The 15,035-nt window shown below is 41.7% G+C and overlaps 1 protein-coding gene across 9 annotated transcripts in view; it reads right to left on the reverse strand.

Moving 5' to 3' along the window:
* BCAS3 (BCAS3 microtubule associated cell migration factor) overlaps nt 1-15,035 on the reverse strand; it is a 293,863-nt gene that overhangs the window by 180,305 nt on the left and 98,523 nt on the right. For 8 of the 9 annotated variants that reach the window (XM_058037735.1, XM_058037743.1, XM_058037736.1 and 5 more), the window contains exons 17-20: nt 14,335-14,379; nt 8,594-8,718; nt 7,833-7,998; nt 6,656-6,756 (exon numbers count right to left, since the gene is read on the reverse strand). In XM_058037735.1, coding sequence (XP_057893718.1) covers nt 6,656-6,756; nt 7,833-7,998; nt 8,594-8,718; nt 14,335-14,379 — 437 coding nt within the window. The remainder of the gene's footprint in view (nt 1-6,655; nt 6,757-7,832; nt 7,999-8,593; nt 8,719-14,334; nt 14,380-15,035) is intronic. The other variant, XM_058037737.1, reaches the window with a different exon arrangement.

The following is a 15,035-nucleotide window of genomic DNA, read 5'->3' on the forward strand; positions in this document are numbered from 1 at the left end:
ACTGTTACAATCAAAGTATGTAGTGAGAAGTCAAGAGGCTTAGTAGTAAATTTTCAAAGCGGAGCGTGGGGATTTACCCGTTTGACTCCCATTAGCGGCAATGGGAGGCGCGCGGCGAAATCCCCGCACGCCGCTTTGAAAACTGACCCTGCGTGCTCACGGACCCTGCTCTAAGGACTTCCAGATGACCATGCAGCAGGAGGAAAGAACCATTTCAGCATGTGCCCTTGTTCATTACTGTTGTTTGTACACATCTGAAAGTGTTTGAGGGGCTGTGCTGGCGCTGTTTGCAGCGCTGGGTTCGTAACGCGCGCGTCGGGGCGGGAGAGCTGGGGCTGAGGAAACCAAGCCCGGGCCCAGGGCTGTCCCTGCAGCACAACCTCGACAGGCACATCCCCAGCAGCCAAGGCACCTTGCAGAGCTCATTGCCATCTCTATTATTTCACAAATACTTCACAAGAATGTATCGTGAGTTATTCCGCTGCTCACTCAATGATTTACCTACAGTGCTCTGCCAGAAATTAAATTTTCTTCCTTTAACACTCAGTCCTGGTTCTTGCAGAGAGCAGAAAGTGCAGGCTACAGTCTTAGTTTTCCCTAAAAAAAAACCACCATGAACTCAGTTTCATTAGAAACACCTTTTCTGGAAGAGGAAAGGGAGGCAGTTTAACCTGCAATCTGTCACGCCTCCGAGTGTGAGAAGCAAACTTGAAAACTCCATTTTCACCATTTGTGACTCTTTCCAGGAAACCCCAAACACATTCTCTATGAGAAAGGCCTGCTTGGAATCAGTTTTCAACAGGAATACTGTAACCATAGTTGTTTTTTTTTTTTAATTATATATATATATATATATATATATATACACACATTCATATAATACAGTAGTACTATAATAAAGTAGAATTTAATGAAAATTATTAACTGACTTGAGGCAACATTGGGTAGAAAGAATAAAATGGCAAAGTGGGAATCTAGAAGATGGAATCTCTGGCCCTCTGATTTTGCAGTTTTAAGCCTGGAACACTCAGCTGACACAACCTGGTGGCAAGGCCCTCACCTGTGGCACTGGGCACAGCTGAAGGGCAGGGGTTTGGGCACCATTCACACAACCAGCACAGGAAAATGAGGTGGAAATGTGCACCCATATCCCATGGCTTGTTCCAGCTCCTCTCCACAGCAGCTTGGGTGAGCTCAGGTGAAACTCCCCCACTCCAGGGCAAGGTCAGAGCTGGGTTTGGACAGGGATGGACTCCAGAAGTGGGCTGTGTTCAACTGGCCAAGTGCAGAACCAGTAAAGCCCAGCAGAGATGCTGGAATGAAGCTGAAACTGCCCCAAGCTCCTGCTTGAGCGTGGCCCTGCCACAGAGGCTTTGAACACCTCATAACCACACAGCAGAGTAATTGTTGTTACTGCACAGGCTCTGCTTTTGATCAGTTTTACTGTCTGAAACCCAGCTTGCTGTGACAGACATTGAACATACCCAGAGCAAGAGCAGCTCTGGCCTCCCAGAAATGCTACACAACTCTCTGGTTACACCCACAGAAAGGGATGTACCAGCACCTGCATTCCTCCATCCCAAACCCATGGCTAAAGATGTAAAACTCTCAATGAGGAGAGGAAGGAGAAAGAAGAGGTACAGCACAAAATGGGATTATCAATCCAGCTCATTCAGCAACGAGTGAGCAGCACCTCACTCTGCTGGGCACTGAGGAGGGCTGGAGGACCACAATGTCCAGATTCCTCCTGTGGCACTCCTTGGCTGCCACTCCAGGCATCACAGCTTGGTTTTCATGGTGTCTGTGTTTACAGAACATATTCACAGCTATTTCGTACACTCTCCATCTTACTTTCAGACTTCCCACAATACTCACTAGCTCTGTGGATGTATTTTTTATTTCTGTCAATGGAATGTATGAAAGGAACATAAAAGGGGCCATAAAGAACCACGATGCTGCTTGGAGACAGAAGTCTTGCCCAGGGTGAAGAGCTTTCATTAGAGGGAGCAGGAAGTGCAAACATGATGTCAGAGCTACAGAGATTATCTGTATAAATGGTGTTATCATTTAACCCAAACAAACAGCAGGGAAAGGCTCACCCCCTCCCTGTGAAGACAATGGACAGTTACTAAATTGGACTTGTAATGAAAGCCATTTTCAGTGAAACACAAGATATGTGCAACAGTTGGTCCAGAAATAAAAATCTGTCGTAACAGCCAAAAGTCAAAGGCAGCTATAAATACAGGCCTTAATCTTTTCAAGAATCCCTTAACAAAGCCTATAAAACTGATTGTATCTTACTCAAGTGCAAATTCTTACTCAGAAAAATGTAACAGCCCTGCAAGTATGACTTGGAGAGCAGTACAGGGACAAGGAAGGAGAATACAGAGTGCTGGTTAGCATACTCACATCTTGGAATACAAATGACATTGCATTAAGAATAAACAATTAATGAGACAGCAGAAGCCTCAGCTACAGGTCCATTTTTCTGAGAGAGAAACAATTTCCAGAAGCGGTCAGAGCGGGATGCAGGAACACTGCATCTTTCCTTTTAACACAACAGAAATGCTCTTTGATTATTTAAAAGCCAATTGCAAAGATCTGTCTTCAAAACCTCCTATTGCAGGTTTAATAGCAAAGAGGTGCAAGTACACTTACCAGCAACACGGGAGTAAAGCACAGACTTCTGTTTTAACAAAATCTATATTTATACGATTACATTTCCTATGGTTGAGGGCAGCTGTAATTAATGGATTTCCCTCCTTCCCCTAATGCAGTCATTTGTCAATTTAAACACAGAATGCCCAATCAATTTTGATGTATTTAGTAAGCAATTTGTCAGAGTACTGCACACCAGTTAATATATTAATTCTTGTCACTGGCCCATTCTGACAACTGCAGGCCCTGTCCATGAAATTGGTCCTGATGAGCCAAAACTCTTGCCTGGAATGTGAAGGTGCCCTTTGCAGAGCCAGAGGAGAGAAATCAGATCTCAATCCATTCAATACCTTTTTGGGGCAGTTTTTGGACAATTTTAGGGGGTTTATTCATTAATGTGTTAATTTGCCATATTTCAGGTATTGCATCTACTGTGCAATGGAAAAGTGAATTCAGAGTGGAGAGATGAGGAAGAAAGGAAATAAACATGAAATGAGGATGTCAGACTTTCTGGTGATTACCTGTTTCCATGGCAATTCCACTGTGTGCCATGAACACTGGCTGTGTCAATTCAAACATGCAAAAAACATGTGAAAGACACAGAAGTCACACAAAGGAAACAAGGGGTAAGCCAGGCAAATATGCAAAACTTCAGGGCCTGGTGAAAGAGGAAAGAATTCATTTGAAAGAAACCTGAACACAACCAGGGGATTGTCATGGACATCTTAGCAGCATCCTCAGAAGTTTATACAACCCAAAGCACCTTAATTCCTAAGTAGCAAACAGCAGGAAGAAGGCAGGATTTAAAGAGTAATTAATGACAAAACTTGGAAATTCTGTGGAAAAAGCTTTAACGTTGCAAGGTCCTGTGGACACCAAATCCCTCCTGTGCACACATGCAGTGCCTGGCACAACTCTCCTCCCACTGCCAGGACACTTTAACTACATGAAGCTATTTATGCTATAGCAAAAACATCTAGGTAGAATAAAATGTGACTTAGATTTCCTCTGTTGTGGTTAGATGTGGAAGTTGCTCAGGACACAGGTGAATAAAGACACAAATAAGGTAGAATACTGTGTATTAAATGTGAGGAGTGCAGAGAAATATCTGATACCTAAAAGCCAGCACTGAAGACCTGAGGATTGTCATTAATCCAGGGGTTTGTGGGATGGACTCATGGGAATCTCTCTGTCAGAAGCAGCTCTCAGGACTGGTGACACTTTCTCTGCAGAGTTTGGAGCAGGATCCTGACACTTCCAGCAGGCCAGCAGGTTGTGGAATTGAATGTGCAAGTTCACTTTCAAGCCATGAACTTACAGAAAGCTGTAAATCCCTCACTTCCACTTTCTCACCTGTGCAGCAGCCCTGAGCTGTGCTGACATGCTCAGGTAGACAGAGCTGCACACACTGATGCAGGTTTCTGCAGCAGATGTCACAGATGACCTCAAAGCAAGGAAACAGCTGTGCTGATCCACTTACAAATACCCTTGGGATAAAGGTCTTGGACACTTGTTGTACAAAACATTTCTTCAAACAATGGCTCCTTGTTCCTTCCTTTCTAGCTGCAAATAAAACTTTCAGATTCTTTAAAGATATTAAAAGCTGAACCATGTGTTGATAACCTAAAGCAGGATTTTTTGAATATCCTCTGTTTAGCACAAGAAGTCACTGGCCTGGTTTATATTTTTCCAAAGACTAAGGAAGGTTTTGGCCCTGTGTTTTGGCATCAAACCTCTTATTTATGAAAACCTGGCCGTGCAGCCCTCCAAGCAGCCTGCCAGACGTCTCATTGTTCTGCCCGGCTGCTGACAGAGGTACTCTGTGCTAAAAAGCACACTGAGGGTTTTTCAATGACCCAGGGGGCAGAGGTCACTTATTATAAATGGATAATGAGACCTAATGCAATGTTCTGAGTGTGGACAAAGAAAGGGTCTATCCATACCCCCTTGTGACTTGGTCATTCAGGCTTTTATTTCCCCTGCACACTTAATGGAGCCAAACAATCGGCAGAAATGCTATACAGAGAGGGAGAGAAACTGCTGCATTCTACCTCCAGAGACAGCCACAAATAGTGACCCTGAAACGGCGCCACGGCTCCTGTGCCCTGACGTGGCAGACAGATGGAGCAGCCCCCCTCAGCCCCGGCTGGGCCATTTGCTGGCAATTAGAGCACAGCACAGCCAGGCTGCAGCTAAAGCCAGCCCAGGTAAGCACAGCCTGAGCCGGGCTCAGCAGCTCCTTAACAGGTGGCTTTTGTGGGAAACTCCATTGTCAGGGACTTCACTGAGGAGCTTTGGCCTGAATAAATCCAGAAGACAAAAGTTCAAAGACAATCAGACACAAGTTTCACTGATATTGCCATTTGCATAATGTCCTCTAGATACTGTGTTGTCCTTAGTGGTTATTATTCTATTATTCTTTCTGTTTCACATCCAGCTTAAATTCTTAATATGTGAGTTAAAATCTGAGTTAAAAGTCTAATAATTCAAATAACACAAGTTGTTTAATTGGCCACGTGCAATGGAAAAATGAATTCAAAGTGGAGAGATGAGGAAGAAAGGAAATAAACATGAAATGAGGATGTCAGACTTTCTGGTGATGCAAAGTTACCTATTTCCATGGCAATTCCATTATGTGGCATGAATGTGACTGTATCAATTCAAACATGCAAAAAACATGCAAGGTACAGAAGTCACATAAAGGAAACAAGGGATAATTCAACCAAATATGCAAAACCTCTTTAAGTTCATTAATTTGCTGGAATTTAGCTACTACTCATTATTTTTTCTTTAAAAAGTTTTCAGCACTAAATCATTTGAAATGTGTACAATGGATTTGTACACATTGTATACTGTACTGTGTAACAATACTTGAGCTGTTAATAAAATACACAAAATGAGCCCATCCATCCCTGGTTTCACTCTGTGGGATACAAGTGAAACAAGGCAGGAATCTAGCAAAAAAAATCCAGCCAAAATGCAAATCCAGTGACGCTGTGCACTACTAAATACTTTTTAATCTTCTTTTGTACCTTTTGAGTTTATCCCAATTTTCTGTGCAGCACAGAAGAAGGCAGACTCAAGCTCTGCAGGTTTCCAGAGCACTCAGATGCAGCAGCAGATGGACATGTAGAAGCAGCAGACCCAGTCTGGCCCCAGTGTCCCTTTCCCCAGCCCCATCCAAGGAGCCTCCTTCTGCCCCCCATGGCCCTGGTGCAGCTGAAGTGTCCCTGTCACACAAGGCTGCCTGCACTGACAACTGTGCTCAGCTCTGGTTTCCCCTGGAGAACCTCAGCAGATGCCATGAGCTGCTCCTTTGGGAGACTTCAGCTGCTGCATCACTGTGATCCTGGACAGAACAGAGACCTGCTCCTCACTGTTAGCACTCCTCTCTCTTATCAATTGTCAAATCAAAGAGAAATACTCATTTTTCTACAAAACCATTATAAAAATGTGTGGGTCTGTGTATTTATATAATATAGATATATCATATGTACAGAGCTATGGGTGTGTGAATGTTTCTGAACGTGCCATGCCATGCAATATTGGCTCTCTGGGAATGATGTGGCTGGGCAAGGCCCAGGCCAAGGCAGGTGGGCAAGCAGCCCTGGCAGCAGTGCCAGGGCTCCTGAGGGAGGCAGCTGGCTGAGACTGGGGCTGGAAGGAGCCCAGCAACCAGGAGCTCCCAGGGACAGGGAAATGCAGATGCACTCATTCCTGGGTGTGGAATTCACAGGAGGAAATGGCTGAAAGCATGAGAAGGAGTGAGGTGAGGAAACCCTGAGGATTTCAGGGATCTGGTGGGTGACTCTCACTGCCCCACAACTCTTGATTCATGGCAAAAATCCCAACACTTCATCCACTGCTCCCTCCTTACTAACAGAGTTACACACGGGGGTTGAACATCCACTGAAATTGGCTGGAAAATGAACTTGGAAAATCACCCTCTGCTCAAAACGTGCACATGAGACAAGACAAGAAGTTGTCAGCTACTCACAGCCAGCCAGAAGATACTGGTAGTACTGCACAGCATCTGCAGCCAGGAGCAGAGGATGGTTTGCATTAAATGGTGGTTGGAGTTCATTCCACTGAGGAGTTCTGAGGTAAAACACAAGACTATTAATATTTCAGCTAATACAGAGAATGTAAATCAGTGTTTCTGTCATCACATGCAATTATCTATACAAGCTCACAAAATGTTTGTAATTATTTAAATTAGCTTGTTCAAACACTGCAATCCACCACAGGCAGTGGAGCAGCAGGGCCAAATTGTGCAGATTGTGAGGCAAAGACAATACTTGGTTGTTGACTGCAGCAGGGATTGCATTCAAAAACCCAGGAAGGAGGTTTAGATTAAGTTGGTAAATATGTTTAGGACCATTGTATGTCATGCTGACGTTATATAAACACACAAGAGAAACTGGGGGACTTTTTTGTTCTGTTAACTACCACTGCTTCCATCCTGTGAAGTCATTGAGCACTTACTGTGAAAATAAAGCTGTGTAAAGTTATGGATTATTGATCCAATTAGAATTTTCAATTCCATTACAACCTAGTCGTTTCAACAATAATGGTCCCAAAGTCTGTGTTGTAATTTTAATTAGGGTGGGCCATTCCTAAATAGCTTGGTAAATCAAGTATTGATCACTCCAGTGCAGCCATAAGCAGCACTAAGGAATGTAGGAGCCAAGAAAAATCGATAGAAAAATATTTTAAAACGTCAAAAGCACTGACAACACTTTCTCATCAATTTTTCTTTACTTTCTTCCACATGTCAGGAATAATTTCTTCTACTGTCTTTAGAAATGGTACCTTCAGCTGCTCACATGAAAACTCACAATGCTTCATCGTGGGAACCTTGCTCATGTCTCACAGCAGAATTCTGTACTTCAACACTACCAAAATAATCGTTCCTAGCCCTTATATAAAAAGAAAATTACAACCTGATCATTTAAAATCACCAATTAATGAGGATCTCTATTGATTCACAGACATGTTCATGCCTAGCTCCACGTGTAGAGAAGGACTGAGAAGCTCAGTTCCCCTTGAGGCACATCAACAGCGATAGAAGTGCATGGAAAGCAAGGCTTGAATCTCCCTCCTTCAACAAAAAACTCATTCAAAAGGCAAGATCCCGGGCATGAAAGGAAGGAGAGGGCCCAGCAGTGAGGTACCTGACCAAAGCCCAGCTGGCCCTGGGGCAGGTGAGCATCTCCAGGGGGGTGTCGTCGCTGATCTTGGGCGCGGTGCTGAGCGGCCGCGGCTCCAGCACGTGCTCCACCAGGCTCCCGTAGCAGCTGATGATGTACAGGGACTCCACCACAAACTGCTTGGACTGGTCTGGGGCAGAGAGAGAGAAAATCTGATTGGAACAGCACAGCAGCAACAGGAAAAGCTTCTGCAGAAATAGCAGGGTCTGCGTTATTTTAAGTCTCTTGCTTGCAGCTAAAAAGGTGAATTGAAAGTAGCAAAAGGGCTGGAGAGACAAAGAGAAAATCGTACAAAACACAGAATATTCACATAATTGTATGAATATCTCAATCAAGAGAAGTTTCTCACCAAGGTGTGTTCAGGTGATTACACATTTCCAAACATATCTGGTACATTTGCTTTAGCAAAGGTGTTTCATCTTTATCTCACAATTTTTTCAGTGTCACTTCGCACCTTTGGACTGACCTATCAAAGTTGGGTTTTTGTCACTGTATCATAATAAAATATCAATTATGCATTTCACTAATTAAAATTTCAATTACTCATTTCACTAATTAAAATTTCTTGTACATTTTACAAAAAGGACCCCTAAGAATATTCCTAAAATTCTCGATTGCCCCTGAGTTTAAGGAACAAAATCCACAAATTGCTTCAAACCTGTCACAAAATAAGAATTTATGTTTAAATGCAACTTAATACAATCCCAAATCTGTGAGGTACCAACCTTTTTCTCGTTTGAGGCCAGAATTGTTTGCAAACCACGACCTTGAAGCTCCAAAGACTGCAGCGACACAAAACTCCCCTCCCACAGACTTACTGGGTGAAATCTGTGGGGCTGGTTTGGATTTGCTTTGAAGAAAGAACAAAATAAAATTATATAAGTTAATTCTCAAAAAATAAAGATGTCCTTTGCTTAGCAACAATTTTAAGATATTACTTCAGAAAAGGGGAATATCTGCAGTTCCCATAAGGCTGAGCAGGGTTTACAGATGCTCAGTTTCCCAAATTCCCCTGGAATACTGAACTCATTGACTTGAAGAACAGCACTGGCTCATAATGAAGAACTGAACTGTTTAAAAGACCCAATAGTGAACATTTGCATTAAATAGAAACAACTTCTGAAGTAAATCCAAAGAAATCCTAAATCCTTTGGGAATGAAAATGCAGATTCTGGGCCAGCCATTGCAGTGTCAATATTTCCTTGTTTTTCCAAAGGAAGTCAGGAGCAGCCAGGGGTGTGGGTGACACAGGTGGCAGGGAAGGACATGCAGAGGGTACAGGACAAGGAGAGGATGCACACACACACTCATGAGCACTGTTAGAGCACACCAGGAATTCTATAATGGAAAAGCAAACTGAGGCACTGTGCCCTGACCCCACGATGTGCCAGGAGCAGATCCAGGGGGTGAGGATCTGAGATTATTGAGATATTCTATTTATTGAGATATTCTGAGGTGTTTCTCCTCACAGGGACCTGCAGGTTTCTGTTCTGCACAAACTCAAAACTATGGGCAGAGCATTGTCCATGCCTCACTTCATTACATCAGAATTTTACCCTTTCTTCAAGAGAAAAGCTGTTTGACAAACCCACACAGGATTTTTCCTTCTTCATGTTCCCCTTGTTCTAGTCCTTTTAATTGAATTATTTTATATTTTTCTCTCTACTCCACTGCTCCCTTCTCTTCCTACCTATCCCTCCTTTCCATTTTTCTTCTACCACACAATTTCAGCCTGTGATCAGACCATCCCATTAACCTGGTTTTTACATAACAAATCTCCAATTCTGAGAAGTGTGTGTGCATGGAATTCAGCACTAGAAGAATATTTTTAACCAGCAGAAATCAATTAAAACACTGTATGGTTATATTGATATTTAATTTATACTAACAGATCATACACATGGCAAGCCTATGGTCACATGGACTTGGATCAGAGCTGAACCTCTTGTGCATGTGGGAGAAGCTGGAATGTCCCAAAAGAGCAGTTGGAATTTATAGTCAGTAACTCTGGTATTGAACCACCACAAAGCACTTAATATCCAACTGTTAAACCTACAGCTCCAGATGACTGGGTCAGAAATCTGTGCTCCAAAAAGGTCCTGGCTATAAATGTATTCTCTGGCTTGCAATGGCACACCAGGTTTCTATATTAGAATATTTAAATTGTGATTGTGTTAACTAATAAGTTTTTATTAGCTACTCAGGAAAAAAAATCAGAATGGATTTCTTTCACTTTGAAATAATCATCTATCACAGAAAGAATATTTTTAACCTAATTGTACCTTGAGAATTATTTTAGCTCTCACTTTCCAAGTATTCACATACTCATATTCCTTCAGAAATGAAAATATGAATGTACCAGAGAATTAGAGTCTTGTTGTTTAGTTCAATTCATAAATGATTGTGTTTAATACAGAATTCAGGACAGGGCAACCCATCAATCACTACAGAGCAAACCAGAGGCACAGGTATGACTCTGCCATGTTCACTTCCTCTTGACTAAAGGATCTTTCTGCACTGTCCTAATAGTCTTAATATTCTCAATTTTTACTGAATACAATCTGAGGTTATTAAAATTATTTTTCAATGTTAATGAAGTAATTAAAAATGGGAAAAAAATTAGAAGCAAATACAATTTTGAGCTACAAACTGGATTAAAGTTCTACAGAGACAGAACTGAAGCAGAAGTGAACCTGGGACTCAACACATTTTCTAGAGCTCTCCACACTCTGAGTCCCCAGACCTGAGTTTGACCAAACACAATTCTAAACAGCCTTGGAGGAAATGGTCTGAGCTCAGTTCTATTTCCATCTTGTCTTTAGGATGTGCATCTTTCAAGGCAAGCACTTAAGTGTTGGTTTCAGTGCCAGGAGCTTTTCCCTTCGAGGATGATGTTTTGTAGGCAGAAAGAGCAGACCTTGTAAAACACGATTACTCATGTGGTTAAACTCAGCCCTGCTAGCAAACAAAGGCAAGCAAACAAACAAAAAAGGTTTCTGCATCTTATTGGTTTGGACAGATCTCTGAAAATGCTGCTGAGATGTCAACAAGTCTGTTCTGAAGTCTCTTGCAGCTGAGGAATCTTTCATTTGAGCATCATTTTAGTCAATTCTGAGTTTTCATCGATAAATTCCAGCACAAATTTCATTCCTCCAGCAAATCTCCAAAGCCCAGTTATTTTCAGTAACAGTAATGCCATTAGAGAAATATCTTTACATGTCATTGTGATATTTTAACAACTTGGAAACTATAAATCCTCATTATTCTGCAGATGCAAACACCCTCTCAGCTCTATAAATGATAACAAAACAATAATGTTGAAGGTAGGTGCTGAATGACTTGTTTCTGCTATGAACTCCTGCTCTTTCCTTGCTCTTGGCTTGTCAGCACTTCATAAATTATTCCAAGAGCTGAAATTTGGACACATTTGGCCTCACTTTTACAAAACAGTTACTTTAAAAGAATCTTCATAATACAGTAACTCCCAAAGATTGGACCATAGTTTTCCTGAGAAGGGATGCAGCAAGAAATTCAGATTTTTGGGAGTCAATGTTAAAACCAAGCCAGTGAAGCACATGGGACCACAACATTCCCCATTATAATTCCACTCCTCATTTCTCCCAAATGTTAGCAACAGCAGCATTGCATTTAAGACATCAGGAGGATGAAAAGGCAGTTTGCTTTCTCCTCTCTGCATCTACTCCACTGTGCCACCACACCTGGGATTCAGTGAGACACAGCAGCAGTTTCACCCCAATTAGATCTGTACAGAAATCTAAATCAGGAATAGAATCTATCTGGGAAAATTTGTATTATTATTAAATGTTCTAACATAATTTTGGAGGATTATTTCTATACTAAATGCAAAAGCACCAAGATGTTGATACAGACATTTTCTACTGGAATGGCACAAAAGGAGATGGGAGGGACCTGAAGAAGAAAATGAAGACATCACTTTGTCAGAGCTTAAACAGCAATGAAGAGACTGAGCTCAGCATGCAAGTTCTTTCATGTTGCCAGCACAGTAAGAACAGATTAAGACCTACTGAAACCATTCAGAGCTCCCACTTGTCAGCTTTGTAACACATCAAACTCTGCCATAATCTCTGGAAATGCACTGTGGTAGCTCTTTGTAAAACCACTAAATAGTTACTAATATTTTAATTAGTTTACATACTAATTAAATATTATTATTTAACTAGTAAGATTAATACTCACAATATTTTAAAAACCAAAGCAGCACAGTTCATGATGGAGCTTTATGTCTCACAAAATTCTTCTGGCTCTTAAATGAATCTTTAAAGCTATTGTCAAACAAGTGTCATGACTTCAAAACAATAAATAAATTGCATATATGTGATATGAAGGAGCTGCCTTATATATATTCAAATATTTATAGTCAAATAGTACCAGTCTGCAAAGACTGAAAATTGCTTTGATTTTATATTCCCAACAAACAGGCTCCAAATATATGAGATTCATAAAAACAAAAGCACTTATTCCACACTAAATCCACTGAATGGAAACATCCATGACCGCTGATGGAAAAAGTTTTATCTTGACCACATAAACAGCAACAGAAGTATCAGGAGAAAAATACTGCATGAAATTTGCATTTACACATAAAGTTACAAAAAAAATCTGTCTCAAAGTCTAGAAATTTTAATTCATTTATCATTGTGCCTAAAACATGAAAACAAAGATGTTTCCAGTTGTCAGATCATGAATAAAGCAAGAAAAAGCACGAAAAGCAATGGTAGGATCCTTTATTCACCAGGCACTTAGCTGTCAAATCAACATCCATTTTGTTTACAGAATTTTAGGTCTCATTAAGACCTTAATGGAAACAACATGATTTCTTCCCCCACCCAAAGTGTGTTTTTTATCCTAATTTCTCTGTAGACGAGCAAGGACCATATTTTTGAGCTAGCACTGGCATTAAACAAACCACAAAAAGAGTCTTGTGAAAGACAGGCAACAATTTTGGAGCGTATTTCATACATTCCCCTCTTTAATCTCAGCCTTTTAATCTTCCTTCAATCTAAAACCATTTCTGGTTGACGTCTCCTGCTTCGTGCAGGGGTGACCTACACAGCCTTTGCTCAGAAATCCATAGCCAAAACTCTTCTGCCAGAGCCTCTGCACTTCTTACATCACCAGCAGGCAAAATTCTTTGGTGCACCATAAACTACATTTAGAAATGGTTCTGAGGGAGGTACTTGAGGAGTTAGAAATTCTCAACGAATAAGGAATTCCTCTTTCCTTTCCTTTCCTTTCCTTTCCTTTCCTTTCCTTTCCTTTCCTTTCCTTTCCTTTCCTTTCCTTTCCTTTCCTTTCCTTTCCTTTCCTTTCCTTTCCTTTCCTTTCCTTTCCTTTCCTTTCCTTTCCTTTCCTTTCCTTTCCTTTCCTTTCCTTTCCTTTCCTTTCCTTTCCTTTCCTTTCCTTTCCTTTCCTTTCCTTTCCTTTCCTTTCCCTACAAAGCTCTTAACAATTTCTTTTCCTGAAGAGAATATTCTGATAGAGACATTGAGGGTGATATTCATGTACATGAGCCATGTACAAATATTCTAACAGATACTGGTGGATATAGTTAGAAGATACCCTTTGTTAAATTAAAAACAAAGAGAAAAACCTAAACCCACAGAAAAACCCCCAAACCCAAGCCCCAGAAAACTTGCTGGAAGCTTTAAAATTTTCTAAAGTGTTCCTGCTTCTTCCGTTCTTATTATCCAAATTTCCAGCATCTAAGGCCAATCCTGTTATAAAGTGGTGATGAGGTGATGCAGCACTGCCCAAGTATTGAACCAAACTCCAACATCAAAAATCTTGTTAAAACTTAAATGAAACCCCTTTTATTTCAAATATCCCAGTTTTAACAGAACTGTTTCCCATGTCGGAACGAGATGATCTTGAAGATCCCTTTCACCCCAGACAGTTCTCTGATTTTTTTTCTCCAGAGTAATCAGCTTTTCTTTTTTTCCAGTACCCATTTTACTGCTTCACCTCTCACTGCAGTACTTTACTGCCTACTCACTGCTAATCTGGCTTATTTCTCAGAGGTCATCATCGATGTTTTCTGTCTGTAAGCAACTTAGTGCTACAATAATAAAGGAAGCAATATAGAAAAAAAAGAGAGAGGCTTGTTTGGAAAGACATTGCAATCATTTCTGCCCACTTAGAAATAATTTATTTTTTCAACTTCCCTGCTACTTAAAAATTAAATGCACTCTCAAAGGTAAAAAGAAGGGAGGAAAAAAAGTGAATTCAATTCCTTGCAATGCTCGATGGTGAACAGCATCCATAGTTTAAAAGTGAAATTATGTGCATGGAAACCTATGGATCAGCCATGCAGGTAAACAAATGAAACAAAAAATTAATCCAAAATTAAAAAGTCTAAGCACAGAGTTATTTTCAGCAAGGACAGCAAATGGAGTATAGGCATGCTGGGTTTGAAGTGGGAACTCACCAAGGAGCTTTTATGGAAAAACATCCTGCTCCAAACAGGTAAGGTCTTCACAGAAAGGGGAAAAATGCACAGAAATTAGATGAGAACTCAATTCCCAACAAGTACACTGTATATCATGCTATTAAAATTTCTGCAGAGAGTGAACAGATCATTGCTAGAGCCTTGCTGTGGCCTTGAGGAGCTGCCAGGGGAGCAGCAGAGCCCAGGGCTGGGAGGGCTCCGTGTGCCAGGACATGTGGGGACATTGCTGAAAGCTGGGCTCAGAGTTAGGGCTGGGCTCAGGGCTGGGTTCAGAGCTGGGCTCAGAGTTAGGGCTGGGCTCAGAGTCAGGGCTGGGCTCAGAGTCAGGGCTGGGCTCAGTCAGAGCTGGGCTGAGAGCTGGGATCAGAGCTGGGATCAGTCAGAGCTGGGCTCAGAGCTGGGCTTAGGCACAGCTCAGGGCCCCTCCAATCTGCTGCCAAAGCTGGGCTGCAGCAGGTCCTGCAGTCAGAACTGACAGGAAAAGGGAATGAGCACCCAAATCAGTCACGGGGGGTTTGCCATGGAACACTGAGGGGCAGAGTGGGGCAGTTCTACAGAGTTACTGAGAGGAGGTCAAATAAAACCAACAGGTGCAATCAGAACCTTTCAGGGACAATTACTGAGCCTTTTGCTAGGACAGAAACACCCCGTGGAATTCAGCTTTCCTTCCCCCCTTAAAA

This window comes from Melospiza georgiana, chromosome 19, assembly GCF_028018845.1.
Source record: "Melospiza georgiana isolate bMelGeo1 chromosome 19, bMelGeo1.pri, whole genome shotgun sequence".
NCBI classification, from domain to species: domain Eukaryota; kingdom Metazoa; phylum Chordata; class Aves; order Passeriformes; family Passerellidae; genus Melospiza; species Melospiza georgiana.